Raw genomic sequence first — 20,138 nt, forward strand, 5'->3', positions numbered from 1 at the left:
ACTTTACACAGGAAGGCCTGTACTGGGAGATTTACCTGGTACATGTCCTGCACATTCCAGACATGGAACAGCACAAAAAACAATAGCTTTCATCAGGAATTTGACAGCTTGATAACATATCTTAGGTGTCTCAATCAATTGACATACCTTACACCTCAGTGACACCACGTTATTTGTATGGAATTCTCATTTGAAGAGTTTTGCCACCTTCAGATATGATCAGCAAAATCTAAGACTATGCTATGTAACCAACAAACACGAAGGCAGGAAATGTTCCCAGATAAAAGTTTTTCCCTCCCACACTGTTTCTCAGTTATTCCTAGCAGTGTTTGTTAATAAGCTCAGCACTAGCAGCAAGCTACAGTCTGAACTTTGAGCACACAATCTTCTTTCCACTCCTCAGAAATGTTTCAACAATGCTCCAAATCCTAGCAAGTCAGTTATGTACTTACACTGACTGGCACATCCTAGCAGAGCTAAAGCATGGTTCACTTGGCTGAAATTTCAGCAAGTATGTACAGTGAGACAGATCAACCCTGAACTCTGACAGCATTTATGGAATTAATTTACATGATTCACTTGTTGTTTCTGTAGCTGCTCGGCTGAAGCTGACTACACTGTAAATAAACATGAAGTTATGAACTCATTTGGCATTAAAGTTGCTCTCAACCTCCAAGTAACCCATTTCCTATTTCACAGCAGACATCTGTAACAAGTTCTAGATGAGCTGGTGCTATTATTACAGTTTGGGAGTTCAAGCCAGGTTAACCCTATTAAGAGCAGCAAAGACCTGATCTGACAGCTTCTCCATTTTTTAGATATTGTTCCAGGTTCAGGCTTTAAGAGGTACTGCCAACATGGTAGATACCTCTGGTTTAAAAGGACAGATAGATCCTTAAGCACAAAGATTAAGACTCATTTCTACTTTCACACAGCTGCCTCATTCCACTGATGACACATGCCATGTTTTATCAGAACCCTAAACAGGCCAAGACAGTCCAATGCTACCCAAACATTACCTTGAGGAAGTTTTTAACACGTTCTGGATCATAGCAGTTACTTTCCCTGCAGATTCTTTCCACTTCTTTAATTTGTCCTGTCTTGCACGCAGCTTGAATATACTTGAAGTGCACATCTGGATCCTGGCTGAAGTTTACAATAGACCCCAGGAAATAAAACAAACCTCGGAGGGAAACAGTCACCACGTTATTCTGCTAACGCCTTTGATTTGGATCACTGCTAGCTTTTATGCAAGGCTTCCAAATTAAAATACATGAAAATCTGAATCTGACAGAAGTTTAAAAAGAACTGAAAAATAAAGATTCAAGCATGGTAATTGTGTTAGGAACACCAGACTACCCTAGCCGAGCTGAGCTTCTTGCTGCTCCCCACATATTACACAGACTAATGGGTTACATGCAACTTCAATACCGATGTATCATCATCAGTTGTCATAGGTCAGCTTTGCTAAAACATCCAGCACGTGCCCTCCATACACCCATCACACAGGAGGCAAGGAAAAGTTTAGAAAACCAAAACTACTTGTGCCCAACAGCTATCATCACACCTTTCACTAAAACACACACTGCAAAAGCTGCTTGCCATGACCCACAGCGAGAGTTCACTGAAAGATGATGCCATATAATACTTGACTACTTTAGGTAAGTGACAGCCAAGTCACTTAGTCAAGGAAAAATTCACTCAGCCAGACATCTGCAAGAGATTTAACCACCAACATACTGCTATGCTGACAAGATTACACGTAACTAGTCTTGGTGAGGAATACAAAAGCCTGAAACCCAAAGGCTACACAAATTTAAGATAACCATTTTGGATAGAGGACAAAGACCAGCAGCTTCTTCAGTTAACTCTTTAGGTTGTCTACAGCTCCAAGCTTTTTGGTAACACTTCATAAAACCAAAACAAGCAACACTGATTATGGGTGCCCCTGTTAATGGGGGAACTTTAAGGTTTAAGTCGGGTTTTAAGACATTTTTCAGGCGTAGGTATTTAAGTTCAATATTGTTTTTCTGGATTTCAACAGGCACTCCTTCATACACATGTCTGATGAGGTGAGCACTAGCTCCTTTTGCTAGAGACAAGGGTACAAACTTACCTTCAAAGCTCTTGAAAGACTCAAACAGCTCAATAAGTGACTGTGTTGAAAGCTGTTCATGGTATTTTGAAGCTACCTGGACACAGATCTGCAGGTTCTGACGAATGTTAGCAGACAACATAGCACGCAGACACTCCAGGGAGTCTTCGACCGATAAGGAACCAAAATAATTCACTAACCACTGCAAAGACACAGAAGCCATTTTAGGCCCAAGTAGAACACTCTACACTGAAGTCAAATGCAGACTCAGAATATTTGATCTCATACCTCAGGATTGAGAAGATGAGTGTGAACTACTGCACGCTTGATGTCATATAAGTCTGTGAAGTGTTCAAGTGCTCTCTGTAGCAAGCCAGCTTTCTCACACAGCTGAGCTATGTGAGCCCGGTCATAGTGAGTAAACATTTGGTTTCCCAGTATAGCATCTGCAACCTAGAAGGAATATTGGAAAGTTCTTATTTAGATCCTGAATTCTAGCACTTAAGATGGACCACAACGCAGCATCTAGTCTAGACACAAGCAAGCCTGGTCTAGTAATTCCAAAAACATACCTGAGGTGCATGCATAAGGTTCATCTCAAGTAAACGTGTTTGCAGGGGGCCTTCCGAGGGACGATTATTCTTCAGTGCATCCAGCAAGAAGGCTGTACATTGCTGAATTAAATTATATTCCATGAAGACATCCACAATCTGGAAAAAAAATTAAGCTTTATTAGAAGCTGGAAGTATCTTTACACAAAGTAACATCAAGTGCAGCTTCCAAAGCCAAAGTCTTTATTCTGAAACCGCACTAAGCTATCATTTAGCATTCTTAAAACCAGGCAAGAAACAGCATTGTCCTGATAAGGGAAATATAAACTCATAGTTTGAAAAAAAAAAAGTTTATATAAATATATATATATATATATATATATATATATATATATATTTCCTCCCCCTTTCCCTTGTGGTAAGAAACCACACACTTACCAATTATAAGCCTTGAACTTAACATTTCATAGCAATAAATTGACTTACTTGTGTTATGTCTGCAAGAGGCTCTTCATCTTGAACAAGCATTTGTGCAAACTGCTGTCCTTGATCAGGGCTGATTCTCATTACATTCCTCAGCAAAAAAATCCAATCTGGAGTATATCCAACCTGAAGAGATAATGAAAAGTAATAACAAGAGCACACACCTTGTTAAATAGAGAGCCCAGTAAAAGCCACTGTCAGTAGTTTACACAACCCAAACAGTATATCCTCATGTGGTACACAGGGAAGTATGAAAGCATGAAGTCTAGCAGTAATTATTCATAAAAACACATTAAGCCAAAGTAGGCACTATACAGACTTTCAGATTCCCCCACAATTCCTTTTACTTACTTCAGAACATACACTGGTTATTCTTAAACACAGGACAGATGTGGCAATTTAATTTCCTCTCACCTTCTTAGCATACAAAACAATCTTCTGGACTTGTCCCGTTTCAGCAAAACACTGGATGACTTTGTTTGGTACATTGGCTCTCAGATAGACACTAAGTGCTAGTGTAGGATCTACAGATTTTACAAGGTCTCCCAGCTCCTCTGAACACTCCAGCTGTTTAAAGACATAAATACAGTCAGTCCACCCAGAACATGCCGTGTGACACATTAATACTATCCTCCTCATTTGTCTTTCTTTTGAATTTCTCCACAAAACCCAAAAAACCAAACCATCAGGGTCAGCTTGAGTGCATTATCTTGCCTCTTTCTGTAGTGATCTAGTGGATTCCATTCTTTATGCTGTTCTACAGGAGTCAGTATTTTATTTGTAGAGCTAAAAAGAATCAGGTGATACATTATATCAGCATGTTTCTTCACCTAATTACAGAAATGTAACCACAGCTCAAAGCATATGCAAGACAGCATCCAAAGAAGCCTGAAGTTGTTGCGAAAGAACAACAGCAGTTCAAGCAGCTTTCCACACTGTTACCCTGCTGTAATTTTAAGCAGAATGAGTGAAGCTCTTGGAATATTTGATTAATTCTCTTGCAGTGATGTGGGTCACAGATACAGGTAGAGTGAACATACTTTGCTAAACTGCTTGATCTCACCAGCGCATTAAGGAGTTGAACAGCTTAGTTTCCCTGGGGAGGAGGAGGATGACAAGCCTATATGATGTCCCTTCCCTTCCAGGGCTCTAAAGAAATCTACCTCAAATTTACCTTATCTTCCTTTAACCATTTTTCCAAGAGCTGTTTGCGGCCCTGCTGAAGCACTGGTCTGCAGAGTTCCAGTGACTCATACTTATTCAGCTGCCCTTGGTCAAGAAGAATGCCAAAGTATTGGAGTAAAGGAGAAGTCTGTCCTGGCTGAGCTGGAACACTCTGGAATCGGCGTATGGTGTCTGGAGTACGCAGGATTCCCTGCCGGAAATAAGAGATGTCTTTTGGTTTTCTGTTCAGCTACTGTAGCTTAGCAAGAGTTCCTCCAAAGAGCTGAGGTTAATTTTTGCCCCAGTGACACTGTTTGCCAGCCCAGAATAAGTCAGAAGCAGTACGGTTGAACATCGGCTCACACACTGCCTTCTAGATGTTCTAATGTAAGATATGCAATAGCAGCCTATTGGACTTGCTTCAGCAGCAATGCAGGTTTAAGTTCAGGGGACTTTCCTATAGAATTGAGACATCGTGTCCTTACAAGCAAGTTCCTCTCATGTGAATTAAGTCTCTTAGTCTGTCCTTTTTATCCTGTTTTGGATGCAGCCCCAGATAGAGGCTATCTTTTCAGAGACTTTTTTAATCACTGAAAATGTTCACATTAAGCCTTATATAGACATTACTTCATTATTTGTTCCTTTCCCCCTCTACAGACTCCATACAAGCTTTAAGATCTTCCAGCACACAATCAGTACTCTCGGCACATAGCATATAGGTTCTTCCTAGGTACTTTAAGTACTGCATTAGGACAGAAGCAGTAATGAGATTCTAGTCTTGTCACTTAGGAAATTGAGCGAGCTTTATTGATGCAAGAAGCTTAAGCCAGTAAAGTTCAGCACTGTTCTGAATATCAGTCTATTACCTTTGGGGCATTAGCTGCCACTTTTGCTGCCTCCGAATAGTTCCCTTGTGCAAACAGTGCATTGAATTTTCTGGCAAAGAGTTCCTCAGCACCTGCCAGGTTGTTGCGGACAGCCATTCGTAAAGCTAGGTCAGGATTCTGCAGCACATTTGTGATATAAGGAATAATATTCTCTTCTTCCACGCACACTGAGAGCACCTGAATAAATCATCAGGGAAAATTTCCAGTTAATCCAAAGATAAAGAACAAGCCAAAGGCTAAGCTAGCCTCCAAGAGGAAAGGTACAACATACATGAAAACTTTCCATCCCTTGGTAACTGTAGTCTTGCAGTTTTATTTAAGAAACAGACCTTTAGTTAGAAAGAGCCTCTGGATCCAAATACTGCATTAAGACAGATGATTAATTTAAATTGAGGTATTTATAGTGGTCAGAAATACAGGAATATAAGTACTGTCTTTCTGTAACCTGTACTCAGTGTCTAAGGATAAACTAGGGACAAGTCTTCTACTCTGTACTACCCAAACTCAACAAACAATCAATTCAGTCTAAAGGCATAGCTGTACAATGTTAGTTGATGCAGTGTTAGTTTAGATGTGTATACAGATGAAGTAGCAAATTTGGAGCTCAGAACACTGTCAGAGCTTAGGGTTCAAACATATGAAAGACTTCCATTAGCATGTGCTCTGCAAGAGGATATGACTTGCCACCAGAAGATGGGTGTATTCTAGCTCCATTCTCAACAGCAAGACAGTGTTTAGATTTACTGACTGCCATTACAAAACCCCCAAAATTATGCAACCAGAGTTGTAGAAGACATTAGAAGTCAGATAAGCTACACTCCTGTTCAACTATCCACTGCTACTATATTCCTTGCTCTATTAGTCTTGCTTGTTAATTTCTGGAATCTTTTATACACTGATATGTATAAAACACCGTATCATTACAGTGTATCATTACAGGCCAGTGGGATTAGATAAACAAGTGGTTTCCCAACCAAGCTTCCTTACTTGTCCCTTTCTGTTCACTCCAATAATTCCAGCTGTTGCTTCATGCTGTGCTGTAACAAATATGGTCTCTCCACTGATTCTGTTCATGTAGATACAGGTGCCAGTTTCCAGGTCATATAAGTGGATGTAGCCATATTTTGTTATGAGAAACACCACATCGTGCTTGTCACTGATCTGCAAAACAGGCATAAGCAAATTTAGTATTGCACAAAACCAGTAAGTACTTCAAAGAATCAGCAGACAGCTGTGCCTTTTCAGGACAACTAGAAGTGCTGTTATATTTTTACTTAATATTAGAGTACTATCACAGTAGAAATATATTTTATAAGCTTGACATACAGTTAAAAATACACGAATACTTCTTCCATAAATAAGAACACACCACCTTTGAATGCTGCCTCAGTCACCACCTTTGCTTAACACCACTGAAGCAGGAGCATTCCACCCGCTTAGTGCCAAGCCTCAGGTCAATACACTGGCCACCCAGCTTTCCAGTGCCCTGTTACAGTGTCACATCTCCCAAGAGAACAAGACTTGTTCTTGCCTCTTGTTTACAGCTTTCATACCTGCATGGCAACAGGAAAGTCATTTTGTGCTTCAGGAGGAAAGAAGACATCCACTGCTTTCTTTGGAAATGGCTGATTCCCAGTAGGTGGTGTGCCAACTTCAATGATATGGAGCTGTGCAATAGATAGGATTAGTCTGTTAGCTCTTGTACTTAATTTATGTAGCAATAGATTCAACAATGAGGATACAGCAATTCTTTCGCTGATGAGCCTTAATCCCAAGCTTATGCAAAAGATAATCTAAGTCAGTCTTTCTAAATATTTTTACTGGCTAGAAGTGTGGCATACTGTATTCATGTACCATAGATGAGGGAAACAGTTAAGCACAACCTTTAGTTACTCCTAGATGCTCAGAAGTTTAAGGATTCAGTTAGGTCACTTTACGCACACTCTTTCAACAAGGTTAACACTCCACAGTGACAGTTCTGCAGATGTTTCTCTGAACCTAGCTTTGGTTTTACTGTTTTAGCTGTCACAGAGTAGCTCACTTAATTCCAGTGTTAGTATTAGACCACTAGTTACTTGTCACTAGTGTTTAATTTTTTTCATCCAGTAATTTGGAAATAAGTTAAGCCTGATACTGGGGATCAGCACCAAAGAAAGATTACAACAGCTTTTCCCTTAAGCTTAGCCTGTGAAGCCAAGAGTCACATGTTGCAAACAGCTAATTAGGCTGGCCATGACATGCCACTTTGTGAGCTCAAAACAGCTGCTGCTACATCAGGCAGTCCCTGCTGTAAAGCTCTGTATGCACCAGTTTTCATACACACTACACTGACACATTCCTTCACTTCTTTCCTAAAAGCAACTTTGTGCATTAAACCACTTGTTTTTGTGGGAGCAGACAACCAGGGCTAGTCATCAAAGATTACAACATATTTAGAGCCAGTCTTACCTTACCCCCAGCCTGCCCTCTTACTGCAAAACAGAAGAGAGTAGATTCTTCAGCATTTCCTTCCATCTTGAACTGCGCAAAGCTAGCCGCATGTCCCTCAATTGGTTGTGACACTTTTCTATCCACAGAATACAGCTGCATTGCTCCCACAACACGATTTTGCTAGACAAGACAGAACAAAAGTCACAGATAACACACACTCAGCCAGTAATTTCATTTTAGTGTTGCTAAGTATGTTGTCATACGGAGCTGAAGTACCATGCCATGCTTCTCTTAAAAAGGCATCACTTAAGACTCTGAACATTGTACTATGCTTATACCATTACTGTATGATTTTGAGTTGTTTCTGTTAACTATTTGCAGATTAAAACAAACATTTACATTCCCAACAATGTTTTAAGAAAGAAAAACCCCTATCAGTCTTGCTCCTATAGAAGGAGGGAACAAGACAAGCTGTGGGCTTCCATGGCAGGCCTCCCTGGTGGCACAGTACCTGTGCAGATATGCCCGTTAGCAGCAGCCATTTCTGCTTAGCATCAGTACGGTAGTTGATGATCTGGCAGCCAGCAAGACTAGAATGGCGATCAAACATTTTCACAGGCTGGGACTCCCCCTCCATACTCCAATGGTAGACTGCGTTATCCGTTACAAGGGCAACAGTATTCAGAGAGATCCACTTCCAGAAGGTGACATCGTCTGTCATTGTATGAGCCTTCATTTTACTCTTCATTTCAATGTTAAATATTTGAAGCGTTTTCCCAGCTAGAAAACACAACATTGTTAACCAGGTTACTTTCCACTTGTTCCTTCAAGCACTGGTTAAAAGTAGATGAGCTGCACTATGACATTAAACCCCCATGGATTCCTTCGAGAAAGGAGTCATATACTGGCAGTATCTTCAGTGACCAGCCATTACTTTTAACCAGACCACACTCCTAGAGCTATTTCTATCAATTTGTCACTACTGAGGAACCAAAACAGATGTGGAATACAAGCTTGTAGGAGACAAGAGCTTTAGCTACATGAACAAGTTGTACAATACTTCATGCACATCAAGACCAAACTACAATAATGCTGAGTCTCTTGCAAGTTAAGAGGGCTATGCCAATGCCATTAAAAACTATGTCCACATCTGTTTTAAGAAAAGCACAACATGGAACAGGCAAGTTGGCAGAGGGCTTTCATAACTGATCCATTAACCAAAACCCTTGGGTTGCACTAATGGGATACACAGCTACTGGCTCCAAACCAGACTAACAAACTGTGCAAGGAAAGGAATCTAGTCACCAATACAAGGTCTAGAAGCTAAGAGGAAAAGTTCTCCTAGTTACACAGAATGGTGCATACATACATCCTGAACAGCCACTTGCAGAAATTTCTACCAGTTTTTACAACACAGTGGCATATAAGAAATTATTTTGTCCTGTTGAGAAGGAAGGTTCTGACCAACTTCTAGTTTTAGGAGACAGCTATTTAAGCACATGCTCATGTGAATATAAAAGACCATGTGAAACTTGGTGCAGATCAGAATTTCTGCTGAAGTTACTAACTGTACTTGGCTTGATAAAGTCACAGTGCCATACAGGCAAGTGCCTTCACTCACCAAGGATTAGTTTAGTTAGAAGACATTATTAGTTCTGCTATTGACCTAAGATGCAGAGCCAGAAGTTTCTCCAGGGCTTGGAGAAGGCTGTCTAACACAGTGTTACTCAGGCTACAGGCTAGCAGTTTGCTTCTATATCTAATAAAGCTGGACCTCCATACTGAGGGGAAATGACATTCAGAGAACACGTATTCTACATGCTATGGAAGGTGTAAGAGGCAAAATTTAGACTTGAGTCAAAAGGGTCAGTCCCGATTATAAGAATCTTAAGATCAAGATCCCAATAGCTTAAGTACACTCTGAATGTTAAGGTTTTCCTTGTTTGGGAGGGCATAAAAAGCCTCTGAATTTTAGGCTTTCAGTTGCTTAACCACCACTGTTCAGCCATGTGCACCATAGATTTGAGCCATTTTATTCTGCTTCTTCTTGTCATAAGACACAAAAGGAACTAGTATAGTCAATTGAAATAACTCACCATCTGCACACACAAGAAAGCATTAAAGTCGTGACAAAACAGTAGCACAGTTAAGTCAAACTTAGGCAACACTGAATACATATACATCTTTTCATTAACAGTACATGCATTTCTGGAGTGACAATATTTAAGGCTTCTTGGGGAGACTGAGATTTCTAGACTTCAGATAAATGTGTGTTCCCTGTACTATAGGAAGTTAGCTGACCTTGTGCTTTATCCAGCACACAAGTCTTTCCTGCACAGTTTAACTCTTCTTATCACCGACTGATATAACAAATATGCAGACCGGTACACCAGCCTCTTCCAGCAAGGCCAGATTAAGGCCTTCAGGAATATTTCCCCTCCTCCCCAGTCTTCATCTTCATCTCTGTAAAGAGAGGCCTAGTTGACAGACCTTATACACTTAGGAGATCAGCTCTCACTTCCCTCTAGCATAATTCCAGAATTGAGACTCCTTAAAGCCTACACTTCCCTTCCAGCTCTCCCTGCTCAGAAGCTGAAAGCTTTCCAACAAAAGCAACAAACCCTCATCCTACTGATGAGCAAATACCAGAAAACTTCAACTGAAGCTTACTGCCCAGCTGTCTTCAGTGTAACTTAAAACAATTTAAACTTGAGCTCCCACTAAACTATGGAGAAGCAGTAAGGGATCCTCCCACATAAACTGCCTGAGAGACTTAAGTCCATCATAAACCAGTCTTACAGAAAGCTCTCCATCCATTTCAAACATTTCTTTATCAAGACTTCCGTACCATACCTTTTAATGCAATGACTTTACTGGCAGGGTTCATGATAGCACTGTCAGCTGAAATTGGTCTTCGGATGGGGTTGCTGGGGTCATTCATGTCAATGATCACCACTTGAGCCTGTTCGCCTACTTTCTCTCTTATGCAGATGAATTTGTCAGACTCCATTGTCAGAGTGCTGAACCCAATGTTTGCTGGGTTGATGCCCAAATTTTGGAGCTGGAAGAGAAAGGAAAAAGGTTTAACATTATGTTACTGCTTTGATACAGCCATCAACAGCTTTTGCAAAAGCCACAAGAGACACAAGGCTTCATGCATCTTTTTCTGACACTAAAATCACACTATGCAAAATGGCAGGCACACGAATACTTGTGCATCTTCAATTAAGCCCACCAAGCTTCCTGAAGAAGCCCTTCAGCATTCAAATGCTTGATGCCTTCTCTTCAAGATCCATTTACAACTTAACTGTTTTGAGAACTCAACTTTTGGGCCCCTCATATGGTTTAAGGCACATTGAGCTTGCCTGCTCCTGGTAGCCGTGCTAGAGTTGCAGCTTCAGTACTCACTCTCACCAGCTTTGCTTCCAGAGTCCGAACTTAACTCCACTGAGCTTGGCAGCTCTCACTGTTTCAAGCTTAACATCACATGTGAGGAGAATGAGCTTTATCTTTATCCTCATGGAGTTAAAAAAAGCTACCTGTGTAGCAATTAGCCTAGTCCGGTCTAGCAGCAAGGCTGCATACCACCCAGGAGGCAGAGCTAACATGGCATGGATATAATTGAAATTAGAAATGGCTCATCCACAGCCATGCTTCACACAGAAGATACCAATAAACCACCTCCTTTTCTGCTCAGCCACTCTGCTTCTGTAAGCCTTTAGATGCATCCCTTTTAATTATGTTTTAGTGCAGCTCATAATAAAACACGGTTTAGGTAGGAGCCCTTCATCACATTTTAACAGGCTAGTGTGTTAGGATGTCAGCAATGAAACAGTTTATTCCATGTTTAAGAGTGCAAATGCAGAGCAGTTCAGTGCACATTCAGACACCCTGCTCCTGGGAGGATACACTTTTAAAAGCTCAGTTTTCTACTGCTGCAGGAATTATCACTTTAATACTTCAAATATTTTTCTCTCTGGGAAACAACTTCAAGTCCAAGGTCTCCCAAGAAGGGCCAGGCCTTCAAAGCCAGTTTAGTGGTACTGTACTAGTTTGAAGCAAAACACTAACCTCTTATCAGCTGTGCTCTGTTAGAGCTCTGAGGTGACCACACCTCAGCTGCTCCGTTCCTGCCTACTCACAGCTTCTGATAAAGAGGGTGTTTTACTACACTTCCCCTCTGCCATGGCTCTGAGGCAGCACATGCAAGGAACATCTAAGCTGTGGCACACCCAGTGAACAGAAGAAGCTTCACAAAGAGCACTCCAAAGTATGACCTATACCACATAGTGAATCAAGACAGCTAGATCCTGGTACAGTTTAAAGTTGGGACTCTAAAGCAAGTCAGTTTTAACTCCTTGGGTTTGCTGGAGGAGAGAACTTCTAGATGATTCAGCCTTTGTGTATTCTTTGGTAATACCACACTTAAGTTCTTTCTCCTGAAGGGCTTTACTATTTCACTGAAGCTACCTTGCTCCTAAATGAGGACTTCACCATTTGAAGCTCTTCAGTTAGGTCTGAACAACAGCAAAACCACATTCAGGGTCTCTAACGCTTAAGGGTTCAGTTCACAACTAACTCACAGAACTTCAGGTCACTCAGCTTCTCTTTTTCAGAAGATTTTGAGATAAGATTATAAGCAGAACAGATTTAAATGCAGTTCCTGAAATCAGACATCAAGCTAGTTACCACAACTGACTAGCCATTCTTCCACACCAGAATGTCTATACTTCCTGTGACTTAACACAGTGAATGGCTTCATTCAGAAACAGCTCTTTTCACATCCATCCACCTGATAATAAAGACAAACTTTCAGGTGAAAGACTGTTTTATCAGCTCTTCCATGAGAAAACTATTAATGCTACAGCTATTTAAAAGGATAAGTGTTCTCTAGACCTTAGACTTTAGCATCTGTAGATCAGCTAGGCAGGGCTATATGCAACCCAGTCAAACCCTTCAGGAGAGGAGGTTTGAGGATGCAAGAGTTTCATCTGATGGAGCTGGAGAGACTTATTAGGATGTGGTGTTTATTTTTGCTAGGGCTGCAAGCATAACAAGTGCAAAATCACTTACCAAGTATTCAGCTCCCTTGATAACTAGTAGAGGGGGTAGTCTCAGAGTGCCAAGTACTCCCTCCACCTGGCAGTAACTCACAACACTATGCAAACAAACAGTGTGGACAGAACAAATCAAAGCAGCAAGTCCTAGCAGATGGCAGACCTCTTTGGGAAGGCCTAGACATAACCACTGAATCAAAGTTGCTTCGATATTGTAAGACAGATTTATTGTAGTCGTGATCAAACTGCCATCTGAGGGATCCAACCCTAGTCAGTAGTGGAAGAGGGACTTCAATTTAAAAAGGACAGCATTTTCAGAGGCTAGAGATTTCTTTGGAAAGATTTACTCAATTGAAACTGGAGCTCTGAAGAAAGCTTGGAGAAGCTTGTGTATGGAGGTGAGACCATCACTGAGGTCTTTAAGTACACAAGCTCCTTCTGCTAACATCTCATCTTTTAACCTCAACAGTTCCAAGCATGTGAACCAAGTCTGCTTCAAGCACCAAGGCAGGAAGTTGACTTGAACCATGACAATCCCTGTATTTGATTACACAAGAGCTCACCAGCCAAGAGTGGCACTTGCTTTGCTCAGCTGGTAACACTAATGGTAACTTTTCTTGACTGCACTCTGATCTGATGCTCAGAACTCATGTGAGTATAGCTCATTCCCAGAAGTATAGGTTCTTTTCTCCCCCACACATGCTAAAGTTCAGGAGTGTTTATAAAGCTAAGCAAACAGAGAGTAAGATTACTATCAGGAAATGCGACAAGCTTTTATTATGAAAATGTCAGTACTACTCCACATACAAACTGCTGAGTTTGCACTACAACTGAGAGTACAGGGATTTACGGCAGATTTTCTACCCCTTCTCCTCTGACCACAAAGGGAAAACATACCAAACATTTAATATTGCATTCATTTAGGTCGACCACCTTTCACCAGTTCACAAGCAACTACAAAAGACTGAGGAAGAAAAGCAAGGAATCGTAAAATACTCCTACATTATACTATGAAAACCACTAACTTGGCTTTCAAGCAGACAAAAAAGCAGAACTTGCTCTCTGCGCTTGGGCAATCAGTTTACAGTGCAAGTTTACACCAGCATCTGTTAGAAAGTTCAGTTATACCAGTCTCCTGAAAGCATGCTAAGAAGAAAGTGCTCTATGAGTTAGCTGCTCCATTAGAGTGGAACCAGAGACAACAGCATCTCTTCAGTTCAGCAGATATGTCACCCTGAAGGGCTCATCTAACCCAAGACTGGATATTTCACTCAATTGCAGGTTGTACTGAATCATTACATTCTGTGATGGCATTTATCTCAACAGCATTGAGACATGAATCATTATAACATAGTAAGTGAAAGCCTGATTAGCAAAATTGTTTTTTCTCTGGAAGATGATTCAAGTATGTTCTTGGTAATTTATCCAGAGAAGTTGCCCTATTACATGTGTGTTTGACACCAAGCTGCATGCTAAAACTGCTGACAAGAGTCTCTTTGTTGACCCTTTCCTGGAACATTTGCTTTCTTGTGACAGTTTGCTTAGCTGTCAAATAATTTCTCCTTGCCTACAAGGGAGGGTGCGGAACTGCTGAGTACGCATTTCACCTCCATTCTCACACTCAACAGGATATAACCACCATTCTCGTAGCCACAAGCAGCTGCTTAGTCTCTGCTCAGAGACTCCTTATCTACATGCAGCTAGAAATCACATAGCTGGAAAATGACAGTCAACAGAAAAGTGCCCATGAGAAGCACAGAGCTCCCTGATGTGCTGTGAGTCACATTAGCTCTATTGCAAGACCATGCTTTGTCCAGTTTTGATTGAACAAGGTAGACACCTGGCTACATTGCAGCCATTCATTTAGTTCCATATATCAACATTAGCAAAGCAAGCAGGTCACACGACATCTGTATATGCACTGATCTGTTTGAGCCAGCGCAAACAGATCAAGTGTAATGTGAGCCCCACAGCCAGTCAATGGCTCCAAGTACTTCAAGCTTACCAGTACAAGGTAAGAGTTAGCTTTTGTGACAGACTAGGAAGTTATGTTTTCAACAGATAAGAGACCTCTATAATGATCAAGAGCTCTCCTATATCCTGCCTATTTTCTGCCTCACCCTCAATGGGCTGAGGTAGCCATCCGGTCTCGGCAGCCACAGGCAAGCCGTGTTGTGACTACTGCAGCTACAAGCCACTTGAGCGTGGAACCACTGCCTTTTGGTTCAGTCACCCCAGCACAGAGTGCTAATGAGAACCCCCACCTAGACAAGCAGGCCTCTTGACTCCTGCTGTGAGGGACATACTAAGAAGAATAGCTTCTAAATCACTTAACTAATTGTTCCTATCCAATTAGTTGACACACACACACACAGAGCACAAGGCACCTTGATTCTTCACAACACTCTTTGTTAGAATCTCTTTCTGCAAGAACACTCCAAACTCACTGGTTTTAGGAATTCAGATCCACTAAAAGAAGGCAAGAACCCCACCAAAACAGCATCCAGCACAGCAGGCATCTGACTCCTGACCGAAATTACTAACAAAAGACTTAACTGCTTCAAGCTAATACTGTTATAGCAGAGATTTACTGGTTTAGGATATATTAAACAGTCTCACTGCCAGCAAAATACATGGAAGTACATTGTTGTTTGTCACTGCTAGAGTGAAGTAGCAAAATTCTAAATTTTATTATACCATGCTATCCAGTTTTATTCAGTTAGCTCTTTGCCATAGCTAGCTATGGTTCCAAGAACCATCCAAGTACCACCACACTAGATCAGCACAGCTGCCATTCAAGTTTGTGCCATGAATGACCAATAGATACAAGAACCCTAGGTAAAAGAGTAGCTGTGTTTCAGGATCAAGTGCACAGCCTCAGCTGACAGGTTTCCATACTGTCTAGACAAGTCTACAATTTTCTTTTAAATCCATTTAGGTTCAGAAGAGCACCCATTAATGCCTAGTCACACCAGCAGAGCCGTGTGCATGGCCCAAGGTCCATTTTTACATACTTCAGGGTAGTGGGGTAAACTAATCTGCAATTACAGTTCATCACTTGCTAACTAGTCTGGCTCCTTCTTGCTCATCAGGAACTTGTTATATTAGAACAGCTCTGTGCACCTACTACAGTAAGGAGCTGTGTTTTACTTTCACCCTCAAGTACAGTCACCAACTTATGGAATGCATAAAACCTCAGTATGAGAAACTAGATCTGCAATCACTTGACATACTGAACTCTGATCTCCCACTACATACCCCTCAGACTGTTTCCTCATGGCTAATTGAAAAAAGTAGCACTATAAAGTTTTATAACATGAGTCCAATAGTCTTGATAGCACAGGAATCAAGTTTCTTCTTGGAAATCCCCAAGAAGGTTTCTCCACAGTGTATTGTTGATATTCTTTTGTGCAAGGCAGGCATCTACAACAGACAGATAACATCCTGCACATCTGCAACTACTGAGATTTTGGAGCTATGTAATAGGACAAACAAAACCTGAAGCCTAACTACACATTTTGTTTTCAGACTTCAACTGGGAACTATTCAGAAAGCTTACTTAGCCCTAGTAAGCTAAATACTTACCACATCTTACTTGCTCAAACTAGATCTTTAGCTCAAATTGCAGGCACAAAGCATGCTGTACTGGGTACCCAGGAGACAAGACACTCAGGAGCACCACAGTGCAGGGCTTCTGGAGCCTTTACCTCTTCATTCCCCTACCACCCAGCCAAGAGACTGACAGAAACAGACAACACCAGTGCACCTTGAGAAGTACAACATGGAGTGTGACTGGGTTCAAGCTGGAGATCAGGACAAGCTTTGTACATAGTTACATGACTATTTTCTGACCTGCAGTAGTGGATCCATGGAGAATTAGTATACCACATGTACCACTGACTGCCAGTCTTCCAAATCAATTAAAAGCACCTTTCATAATAGCCTCACAAAAACTTTCTCCTTCATACCCATCACTGGTCTTTTTATGAGTATGGCTCCACTTGGATACCTTGTCTTCTGTTAAGCACCAACTACAAGCTTGCAAGTGTTGCACAACACCTGTATGACAGGTTTCCTAGATAATAGGTCAGGCACAGTTCAAGAAATTTTGAGTCCATGAGGATCTCCTATGAACAGCCTAGAATTGGCTAAAGGAGCTCTGGATAGCAAGAGTGCAGTAACATCCATGCTGCTCCTCTCAACATTTACTCCAACAGTAAGTCACAAGTTTCAGGATGAAAGCAGCACCTCTAAGTAGTCAAGTTCCTCCAATTTTTTTTTCAATGAAATAAAATGAGGAAGTTCAGCAGCTACAGCAAGCTGAAGGGTTCTGGCCAACATGCATGCAGGACCAGACAGCCATCAGATCTCACCAGCTTATGCTGGTGAAGCCAGTGCCCTACACGAAATAGGAACAGGGGAAGAAATACAAATAAATGGATAAATCAGCCTTCAGTCAGAATAGTCATGTTCTACAACAGCGTTGGCCCTACCAGCACTTGTGGAGTGAAGCAGATAAGTTTCATTATGTAATAGTACTCATGTCATTAGAGACCTGGTAGTGGGTCACATGCAAGGTTTGTATCTTAAATAATGCATCATAGATGCATTCCTACAATACTTTATTAAGAGCTGGGCTACCCAGAGGGATGAGTTTCACCCAAGTATATTGAGCTTTCTCAACACCCGGTTCTAGGCCATGCCACTACCAGGAGAGGATACCTGCTCAGAGCTGAAGCTTTGGCCAACTCATGGCTGCTCCCTAAAGAAGAGTCCAGGGCTACATCTAAGCTGTGAATTCTGGCCTGGTTTTAAACTGATACTGAAATAAAATTACCAAATGCTCAACAGTTACCTAGCTAGATAAAAACCAATCACAGCAGCATTCCTAAAACCTAAAAATAGCACTATGGACAGTGGGAATTTACACAGTAAAGTATTTTGCAATTGCTCTTTTAACAAGGTGTCAATTAAATTCTTTCCGTCTGGGTTAGAAAAAGGTCACTATAAGCACACAGGGCCATCATTGTGTTAGTGCTCACCACAGCCCTCATTAGTTAAGCACAAACTGCATACAGGCGCTAGCACCAGAGGAACGCAGGGTTACAGATAGAGCAAAGAGCAGGAGGACCCTGCCTAGGTATGGCCAGGTAACAGCTTCTCAAAAAACACTCCTCAGTACTGAAGCCAAGATTAACACTATCACAGCTACAGCAACTGCAGACAAGAAGCACAGCTCTAATACTTCGCCCTATAGGCTTGTCAGATAGGAAGTCACATTGCACAACTGGATCCTGCTTCCAGACCCCTCCCTGTGCTCCAGCTTCACCCACAGACATTAAAGGTGTGTGCTCATTTGAGAAGATAATCTTGCATTCCTGCAGCAGAGTGAGTTTAGATTTGCTACTAGCACCTTTAAACAGCTGTGTTAAAGTAAAGGCCATCACATGGAAATAGCCTATTCGAATGTGGTTATGATTTAATGATGCCCAAATGCAGCCTTTATTGGAGGCCAGCAGGCACTAGACAGAAGGTGCAGACCTGGCACTTGGGTGCCTGCACTGCCACAGCAGTACTGTAGGGAAACCCGCAGTAGCTTTCACATTTCACTGCAATACGTGTTTTTTCTTCACGGAAGATGACATTACAGTCAGAACATCGATAAAATGATTTATCAGGTCCTTACCAGAACTCCTGCCCTCATTAGAAAACACTGAATCAAGTAAACCCGGAGCCAGCTTGGTCACCCCGTTAATCCCCCCGCCCTGCGCATCCCCTGCCGAAGCGGGACTCCCGCTCGCCGTGCCCCGGAGGACAGGGGCTCTCTCCTCGGAAGCCAAGAGGAACCAGCCGCACTCTCCCCTCCCACCGCCGCACCGCCCAGCAAGTGCTACCGTGGGCACGGCGCCAGCCTCGCCTACACCACCGGCACGGACGCACTCCACCACCCGACCGTAGGAGACCAGGCGGGGACCGGGCAAGGGCAGGATGCCCGATACCCGGCAGCAGGACCCGCACCTCAGCCCCTCACCGCCTCCCGGCGTTCCAGCCTTTCACCTCCCGCCCAGGCCCTCCCGGAGACAGCAGCGGGCGAGCTGGAAGGTGCCCTTCGGGACGGCGCCGTAGGCAGCCGGCGGCGGTGAAGAGCTACACGAGCCAGACACCGGCAAGGCCCGCAGGAGGGCGGCTGCCCCGCCGCCGGAGAGGCCCGGGCATCCCCAAAGGCCCTCAGAAAGGAACCGCAGACAGGCCCAGAACCACTCGCCCAGGCACCGTCCCCGGGCGACTCCTCCATCTGAGGGAGCGGCCCGCCCGCCCCAGCACCCGAGGCCCCTCCGCACGCACCTGGAGATGCTCCTGGAAGCGGATCGGCAGGATCTGGGCCATGGCGGCGGCAGCAGGCTGGGGCTCCAGTCCGAGGCCGGACCAGAGGCGCAGCTCAGCAGGGTCCGGGCGGAGCGGGGAACTGGGGCCGCAATGGCGGAGCGAGAAGTGAAGAGCCGCGGCGATACGGAAGCTGCCCCCGCCGGCGGAAGGATACCACCGCGGAAGGAAGAAGGCTGCGCTCACCTGCCGGGACCGGCCTTAACTGCACAGGCCGGGCGGAAGGATCACGACGGACGGCGTGACTCGCACGCCGCGGGACCAATGGGAGCGGCGGAAGGATCCGCCACCGGAAGGGACTACTTCTGCACGCGGCGCTCCTCCCTCCGCGGCCTTTTTTTTTGCCACATCATGCGACCGGGTGCGTTACGTCACTTCCGCTCCGCGCGTCTCGCGCCGGCAGGTCACGTGCCGGCGGACAGCGCGGCCGGGCAAGGTGACTCCCGGGAACGGGAGGAAGGACCGCGGTTACCATGGAGACGGGCGGGACCGGCCCGCAGGCCCCGGCCCGCAAGCCCCGGCAGTGGGACCGGCCCGCAGGCCCCGGCAGTGGCACCGGCCCGCAGGCCCCGGCACTGGGACCGGCCCGCAGGCCCCGGCCGTAGGACCGGCCCCCAGGCCCCGGCAGCGGCACCGGAGCGGGACGCGATCGGTCCCTCCCGGCCCCCCTCAGGTTTGCCCCCATTCAGCAAGGGCCGCGGCTCTCAGCTCCATGCGCTGCTGTCCCGCGGTACTCAGCACCCCTCGGGTGTTCCGTGCTCTGCACTACAGCTCTGATGTAGAAAACAGCCAGTACCGACCTTCGCTAAGGCTGCTGCAGGCCCTGGAACCCAAGGATAGATGGATGGCCTACAAGACTTCCCATACAGAGCATCGTGAACACGCACAGTACTGTAATGAAACTCAAAACTTTGCTCCTGTGTTTACCTTGCACTGTTACTCCAGCCCATGGGAAAATTCTGCTCAAGGATTGCAGCATTCCAAGCTTTACCAAGGGACTGCATGTGCTGGAAGGCACGGCTACTCCAGCAGAGCGCACCGGGCTCTGCTTATTTTGCAATCTCATGGTTATTTCCTCAGACCATTT

The 20,138-nt window shown here is 43.8% G+C and overlaps 1 protein-coding gene across 1 annotated transcript in view; it reads right to left on the minus strand.

The window, feature by feature from the left end:
- CLTC (clathrin heavy chain) overlaps positions 1-19,267 on the minus strand; it is a 33,630-nt gene extending 14,363 nt beyond the window's left edge. Inside the window, exons 1-14 of the mRNA XM_034069035.1 lie at positions 19,013-19,267; positions 10,464-10,671; positions 8,122-8,390; positions 7,629-7,790; positions 6,734-6,847; positions 6,168-6,341; positions 5,160-5,357; positions 4,304-4,504; positions 3,544-3,696; positions 3,133-3,255; positions 2,668-2,805; positions 2,384-2,548; positions 2,117-2,297; positions 1,020-1,183 (exon numbers count right to left, since the gene is read on the minus strand). Of these exons, the coding sequence (XP_033924926.1) occupies positions 1,020-1,183; positions 2,117-2,297; positions 2,384-2,548; positions 2,668-2,805; positions 3,133-3,255; positions 3,544-3,696; positions 4,304-4,504; positions 5,160-5,357; positions 6,168-6,341; positions 6,734-6,847; positions 7,629-7,790; positions 8,122-8,390; positions 10,464-10,671; positions 19,013-19,054 (2,292 nt within the window). The 5' untranslated portion in view covers positions 19,055-19,267. The remainder of the gene's footprint in view (positions 1-1,019; positions 1,184-2,116; positions 2,298-2,383; positions 2,549-2,667; positions 2,806-3,132; positions 3,256-3,543; positions 3,697-4,303; positions 4,505-5,159; positions 5,358-6,167; positions 6,342-6,733; positions 6,848-7,628; positions 7,791-8,121; positions 8,391-10,463; positions 10,672-19,012) is intronic.
- Between the last annotated feature and the right edge of the window lie 871 nt (positions 19,268-20,138).

The sequence above is a fragment of the Melopsittacus undulatus genome, chromosome 13, assembly GCF_012275295.1.
Source record: "Melopsittacus undulatus isolate bMelUnd1 chromosome 13, bMelUnd1.mat.Z, whole genome shotgun sequence".
In the NCBI taxonomy this organism is placed as follows: Eukaryota; Metazoa; Chordata; class Aves; order Psittaciformes; family Psittaculidae; genus Melopsittacus; species Melopsittacus undulatus.